This window comes from Sinocyclocheilus anshuiensis, unplaced genomic scaffold (genome assembly GCF_001515605.1).
Source record: "Sinocyclocheilus anshuiensis isolate Anshui unplaced genomic scaffold, SAMN03320099.WGS_v1.1 scaffold735, whole genome shotgun sequence".
NCBI classification, from domain to species: Eukaryota; Metazoa; Chordata; class Actinopteri; order Cypriniformes; family Cyprinidae; genus Sinocyclocheilus; species Sinocyclocheilus anshuiensis.
The window spans coordinates 491,486-498,747 of record NW_015548245.1 but is presented as its reverse complement, the minus strand read 5'-3'; the positions used below and the strand labels follow the sequence as shown (position 1 = coordinate 498,747).

The following is a 7,262-nucleotide window of genomic DNA, read 5'->3' as shown; positions in this document are numbered from 1 at the left end:
TACAGGAACTATTCGAGCCGTTCATGCCAGACTGGGGAGAGAGGTGTTGTAATAATGTAAAATATGTGAAAAATACAACCTAGTATGAGAGCATGTTCTAGTACACCCCCAAAACAAAATCAAGACTTTGTAAAAGAGCATAATAGGACCCCTTTAAAGGAGTTTTGACAAATCCGCGGGTAAACCCCCTTCTGCCCTTCACATATCATCAGCATGAGGACTCCGCCGTGAGCCACGTCGTGGATTCAAGGTCACTGTCGCTACATGCCCAGTGATGGGGTCTCCATGGTGATGGTCGTCATGCAGGTCTAAACTGTGGTTGTGAGATTCAGGGTCGTAATTGGCGAAGTCTGGTCTCCTGTGAAGTCTTCCCAGCAGCGACGCGATCTCCGCCATACTTTTATCCTCCGAGAAGCGCGGGAGCATTTTGGAGTCCTCTGACACGGAGAACGGGTGCTCGAGGGAAGGCTGAAGGTTGTGCAGTGACCGTGACTGAACTGAAAGCGGTTAAAGAAAATGTAAGAAAGTTACTTCAAACTACTTCTTGTCTTGTCCTATCCTTCTTTAAAACAAACGCCACTTGATATTTGCCCCAAAAGTTTAGAAAATAAATGTACACTCTCACTAGTTTATGTAATTAATCTACTTACAATTAACAACAGTGTCTATATACATACACTGCCGTTCAAAAGTTTGGGATCAGTAAGATTTGTAATGTTTTTTTTTTTAAAGAAATCTCTTCTGCTCATCATGGCTGCATTTATTTGATCAGAAATACAGAAGAAAAAAAAGTAATATTGTGAAATATTATTGCAATTTAAAAGAATGGTTTTCTATTTTAATGTACTTTAAAATGTAATTTATTCCTGTGATGCAAAGCTGAATTTTCAGCATCATTCATAATCCAGTCTTCAGTGTCACATGATCCTTATTTTTTTGGAACCGGTGATATTTTTCTCAGGATTCTTTGATGAATAAAAATGTAAAAAGAACAGCATTTATTCAAAATAGAAATCTTTTCTAACAATATACCATTCAAAAGTTTGGGGTCAGTATATATTTTTTAAAGAAATTACGATTTTTATTCAGCAAGGATGTGTTAAATTGTTAAAAAGTGATAATAAAGACTTAATTTGTTAGAAAATATTTCGATTTTATATAAATGCTGTTCTTTTTAACTTTATCCATCAAAGAATCCCGAAAAAAGTATCACAGGCTCCAAAAAAAATATTAAGCAGCACAACTGCTTCCAACATGGATAATAAATCAGCATATTAAAATGATTTGTGAAGGATTATGTGACACTGAAGACTGGAGTAATGATCCTGAAAAATCAGCTTTGCGTCACAGAAATAAATGATATTTTAAAGTATAATATTTCACAATATTACTGTTTTGTTTTTTTTCTGTATTTTTGGTCAAATAAATGCAGCCATGATGAACAGAAGAGACTTCTTTAAAACACATTAAAAATCTTACTGATCCCAACAGCAGTGTAGATCACGAGAGAATTCTATTATTGTTTTCATCTTGTAATTTACAAACGTAAATTACTTTGTAAACTTTTTGTTTTTGTGAATAAAATGGTCAACTCCTTTTGTATTGCTAAGGCTCTGAGCTGACATTTTGTATCATAAATACACAAAAATAGTATTTTCACACGTTTTGGATCATTTGCTTATTGGAAATGACACACACTGAAACTATGTTCACAAATGATATCTACCTTAATTTCTCTTTAGTTTCTTCACACATCATGTCTCATATTTCATCTTAAGCTTTCTACTGACACTATTGTCTCCTTGGTAATCAAGTACACTTACTTTTGAAAGAAATAGAAAAAAGGCAAAACTGTGGTGAAAATTATTACACTAATTTATTTTTGAAAAATAGCTAGAAAACATTTTACACAATAAATATTAAATAGTTCATTGATATTTCACTATTTATTAAGATTATTATATTTTTCTCTGGAATAATTCATATTTTTATGATGGATTTTATAATTTTGGATCTTGGACAACGGTTAAAAAAAAATCTGTACTGGGCATTTCAAAAGTAATAATAAAAATAATTTACAACAGCTTGATTAAACTTTCCAAAATTTTCTAAGTTTTTGTGACCATCATAGGCCAAAAAGTTGAAATCTGTTTTTAATAAACCTTTATGACATAAAAGTGCCCTAAGTTGAAGAAACACCCATAATGCAAAGATATTCATACACTTTTTATACATATTGTCAATCCCTCATAATCAAACTCATGACCTTGGTTTTGACTAGCTACAGTGCAAGAAGTAGAAAGTGAATTTCTAGTTATTTTATGTCTATGGAGGAAATAAACATAGACAAGTCACGCTGTGACACGTTTCCCCCTGTTCTTTTATTCCTGAACTTCAACCATCCAAAAGAGCTGCGGCGCTCAACAGTTAGCGTAATTGAACAAAACTGTGAACAAGTGCGCCAAACTTTAACCATGACCTACGCTTAGCCTGCAAAATAAGAATTGATTCCCTTCAGAAACACTGACAGCAGTTTGATGAGGATAAATTACAGCTTTTCTTCCACACTGTTGATTCAACGTGTGGGAAACATGACTAAGCTGTTTGCCATTCTTCTAGTCCGCGTCACTTCTCTCAGTACTTCCAATAACTGTCACAAGGTTTCAGTCCAAGCCTAATGGCTTGTCAACCAAATGATACATTACACAGATTGAAGAACCCCTTGTTCTTCAAGCATGACATTTTCCTCTCAAGTTAGCGGCGAGAGGATATAAGGTAGTTGTAATAGGTTTTCCCCCTGAAGGACTGGATGGAGAAGTTGTTTCTGCCAGAAAACTCACCTCTCAGTGGGCTGAAGTCTCCGTGCTGGCTGACCTTGGTATCTGTGAAGGGCTTCAGATTGGGCAGCAGAATCAAGGTGAAAGACAAAAGTAGTACCTAAGGGACAGAGGCAGACGGAAGGCTCGAGCGTAGCAGCACGAATGGCAATTGAAGCACAACTTTGATGTAACATTCGTTTTTGTCATCAAGTAGCTGTAGATTGGAGTTCCTTGTTATGTGATTACTTAGTTCCCTGGCCTCCTTCTTTTTGAGGAACACTGATGTGATTGCTTTAAGAGCATTTAAGAGCAAGTCTTGTGCCACCTCATAAAACACAACAAAATGTACCATAGGTGTGAGACTAGATGATATGTTTTTTTACATTTACTGAATTGAAGTCAACCACAAATGGCAATTTTAATTAATATTACTTGTGTAATTGCAAAGCTGAATTTTCATCAGCCATTACACCTGTCTTCAGTGTCACATGATCCTTCAGAAATGGTGCTCAAGAAACATTTCTTCTTATTATTATCATAATGAAAACAGTGCTACTTAATATTTTTGTGATATTTTTTTCCATGGTACTTTAATGAACAGAAAGTAAAAAAAATATATAACAAATGACAAAATTTGGCATTTGAAACATATTCTGCATTCGAAAGTCTTGAAATAATCTTGATTTTATTCTTGTGACACAATAAAATAGTAAGAAATAGCAATAGTAAGAAATAACAAATCTGCATATAGTTTTTTGGAAAATTTAAAAAGTGATCTTGTTTCATCTTTCCCTCTTTAGATTGTACAGTTTGTATTTGTTTTGTATCTTTATATGAAATTTTTCTTGCTGCTGAATTTGGATTGCTTATGGTGGATTGTAAGGCAATGTTTTCTGTAAAAGTGCTTTGAAACAGTATGTATGAATCTGTGAATAAATGATTCAAATTGGAAATGCTTCTCTTCAGGTTTATACATCTAAAAGCATAGATAATATTTTCCATACCATTTTTCAGTAATTTATTGAAATCCAGTTTAATTCAAGAAAAAAAAATTTTGCAAACATGCATTTTTTTTTACAAAGTATAAATGTGTCTTTATAAATAAATATATATATGAGGCATTATATTTTAGCATGGGAATCATAATCATAATTTTTACTTTTCTGTTTATTTGGAATAACGTACTGATAAATCATTTAAAATAAGACCAAGAATGTGTTTTGAGAATGTGTTTGTGGTGAAAAAACATTGACTTGCACTGAGAGAAATCAGCAGCAAGTGCCAAAGAAAATGCTATGTGTTATGTATGTGTGTAGTGTGTGATTTTAAATGCCTAAAGCATGATTACTGTATACCTTGATCTTTCATGTGCAAATATAGCTTCTTTTAACCCTCACCAGAATGCAGGTCCCAGTCTGGGCTGGTTTGTTAGATCCATTCATGACCAACGCCTGCAGCCGACGCAGTTGTTCCATCAGGGAGCTGAAATGGAGAGAGCGGGGTAAAAAGTTCAATTTCAGGAGCCTGTATGGAGTGTGAAGATTACCAAGTAAATGATTCCCTCACATGTTGCATTTCTCCAGCTGGAAGACTTTCCTCTGCAGCTGCTGGTTGTGCACACTGCATGCCGCCATCCTACATAAACAAATTTCCCATAAGAACCATGTAAAAGAAAAGAGGTTGTAATCAAATCCACTCTCAAGTTAATTCTCAGACACAGCAGTGAACTTCCACCTGGTATTTTGCCAGGGGGTTTGTGTTCAATAGCTGCTAATTTCATCAACTCGGATTATGATTTTTACTCCGTGATTCAACACATGTAGCGTCCGCTTTTGCTTCATTTGTTCGAGCACAACAGTCAATACCTGCTCTCCAGGCTGTCGATGTATTCTTTCTTCTTCTTCCTGCTCTCTTGGGCCGACTGCTTGTTGCGGATCTTTCGTCGGATTTTCTTCAGAATCCTTTCCTCGTACTTGATCATGGGAGGGAAGCAGAAACATTGAGCTACAAAGACTGTCGCCTGCGCTCTACTATTGTGGTGTAATTGCCAACTGACGGTACCTTGGTGAGCGGGAACTGATTTGGCAGAGTCACTCCTTCCTTGGCAAGTAGTCGCTTCTCATCCTCTGTGAGAACCAGCTCCTGGTAGGACTGCTGGGAAACCTTTGTGGCCTGGAATATCAAACGGACATGAAAGTAACAAATCCAATCAACGTCTCTGTGTGCCTGGACGGTCAGAAACCTATCGAGTTCACCTTTCATCTGCACTCAAGTTCACCTTTTCCCTAGTCTGCCATGTGTATTTTACCTAGCTTCACGCATGAGTGCAAACTCACAGGCTCTGGTGTGCCAGATAGCAGCAGGTCCTTGACAGTTAGAGGGAATCCAGTGGTCGGTTGTGCCTGTGGCATTTCAGATGCGCTCTGCATCCCTCCAGGCCTGTCTGGGAAGAAGCCAGTCTCCCAGCCATCTGCAGCAACAGATAATACTATTTATCCTTCTTTGTTTGCGTGTGGAGAGATTTACAAAGCTCAGGAATAGGGGCTTATCTTCAGAGCATGTACCATAACAGCGCACAATGCAGTGAATCAATAAGTGGGAGTAATTATCTGTTTACAGAGTCTCGAGTCACCAGGAAGGTTCGCTTTATGAATACTTGATACTCACTGAAATTAATTGGGAAGTTGGTGTCAAGATTGTGTTGTGCCTGGGATATTACGATGCGAGGCTCCAAAGGAGGGCTTGCGGTTGGCGGCGGACTGTCGATGTGATCCGAATGAGGATCTTCGCTGATTCCGCTGTCGCTAGGAGAGGGCGACCAAACTGGAGATCCAGAAACAGAGTCGTACCCACCTAAAAGTGCGTTGAAGAAGTCCACATTACCCTGAGCGGGCATCATCATCTGGCAATCAAAAATACAGGATGGTGAATGATGAGATATTGAATTCTTTCTTCTGCAGAACATGAAAGAAGATATTTTGAAGAATTAAAAAAAAACTGTCCATTCAATGAAAGTCAGTGGGGTCCAAATTTTGGACCCCATTGAGTTTCATTGTATGCACATGAACATTCTTCAGAATATCTTCTTTTGTGCTCTGCACAAGGAATAATGTAAAAAAAAAAATGTGGAATGACATAAGGATAAGTAAATGATCAATTTCATTTTTGGGTGAATTTTCCCTTTTATTTGTTAAAATCCGAAGAATTTAAGAAACTTGGAAGAACCCAGACTTACATGAGGATCTTGAACTGGCCAAAGCTGATCATTTTGTGTTCCCATAGTCTCATGCCGTAAGATGCCGTCATTCTTATCAAAGAGCAAATCGAGCAGTTCTAACCCTTCACCGCCCTGAGATATAGTGAATATATTTGCTGTATATATCATTTGTTGTCAGTGGGATTCAATGGAAAATACAAGATAGAAAATGGACCAAAGCACCAAAACAGTTGAAAGCAAGCAAATGTTGAAACAAGACAGAAAAAATAACTTTGAACTTTGCTCTGTGTGAGATATTACACAGGCAGGCTAGATAACAGGCTACATTTAATACAAATTCTTCATGCAAAACTAGTAAAAATTAAAAACATTGGAACTTACCTGGTCTGAATAGTGCTCCATTACTGTGACCCAGGGGTACTGCAGTCTAAAATATCCTTGAAAAACACCAAAAAAATGGGACAAAACCAAAATATCTATCAATCCATGCTCTGTCTGTGTCCCTCTGCTCACCCAGGACAAAGTTCGAACTCCAACACAACAATCAGGTCATAATCCTCAGGGTTGTGTTTGATTGGCTGTTCTTTGTTGGGATGTAAGATAAAAAAAAATGTGGGAACAACACCCTGTGGAGAAATAGTGCAGTTTGTATTTCAACCAAACATATTGCCACTTCTGTGGTGGACTGTATAAAGTAAAAATCTACAGCATTCATATAATCGACTCCAGTAGTAAGACTGGAGTCATACCAGGTATAAAGTGCATCAAAAGGGCAACCTCACATCTAAAAATAATGGCGAAACCTTTTTTTACATTTTTTTTTATCATATGCTACCAGAAGAAGTTTACATTTTTTTGCACATTTTTTCCCCAACAGCGTACAACACTTCCCTTCTCATTCCCGGAAAAATCATTCCTCAGAGTTACTACAATTTCTCAGAGCACTTGCAAGTAAGAGTTTCAGGCATTTGTTATGGGAAAAAACCTGATGCAGAGCCAGTTCAAAGGTCATATTTTCCCTTCTGTCTGAGGTAATTTAACCTTTCACACAGTTCTGATAATCCAAAAATACATAATAAACATTATAATTATTATTACTAGTTTTAGAACATAATTATTTAGTTTTTATTTTGTTTATTTATTGTTTTTGAATGGTAAAGATCTGTTTCTTGACATCTGAGCTGTTTTGAATCATGCATATATGGGCCATTCTACAGAATTGGTCC

At 36.8% G+C, this 7,262-nt stretch overlaps 1 protein-coding gene across 1 annotated transcript in view; it reads right to left on the bottom strand.

Moving 5' to 3' along the window:
• Positions 1-6,659, bottom strand: part of creb3l3a (cAMP responsive element binding protein 3-like 3a) — an 11,046-nt gene extending 4,387 nt beyond the window's left edge. The window contains exons 1-10 of the mRNA XM_016442647.1: positions 6,418-6,659; positions 6,055-6,168; positions 5,487-5,721; positions 5,156-5,289; positions 4,881-4,991; positions 4,685-4,791; positions 4,386-4,454; positions 4,217-4,301; positions 2,841-2,937; positions 160-497 (exon numbers count right to left, since the gene is read on the bottom strand). Of these exons, the coding sequence (XP_016298133.1) occupies positions 199-497; positions 2,841-2,937; positions 4,217-4,301; positions 4,386-4,454; positions 4,685-4,791; positions 4,881-4,991; positions 5,156-5,289; positions 5,487-5,721; positions 6,055-6,168; positions 6,418-6,438 (1,272 nt within the window). The 5' untranslated portion in view covers positions 6,439-6,659 and the 3' untranslated portion in view covers positions 160-198. The remainder of the gene's footprint in view (positions 1-159; positions 498-2,840; positions 2,938-4,216; positions 4,302-4,385; positions 4,455-4,684; positions 4,792-4,880; positions 4,992-5,155; positions 5,290-5,486; positions 5,722-6,054; positions 6,169-6,417) is intronic.
• Between the last annotated feature and the right edge of the window lie 603 nt (positions 6,660-7,262).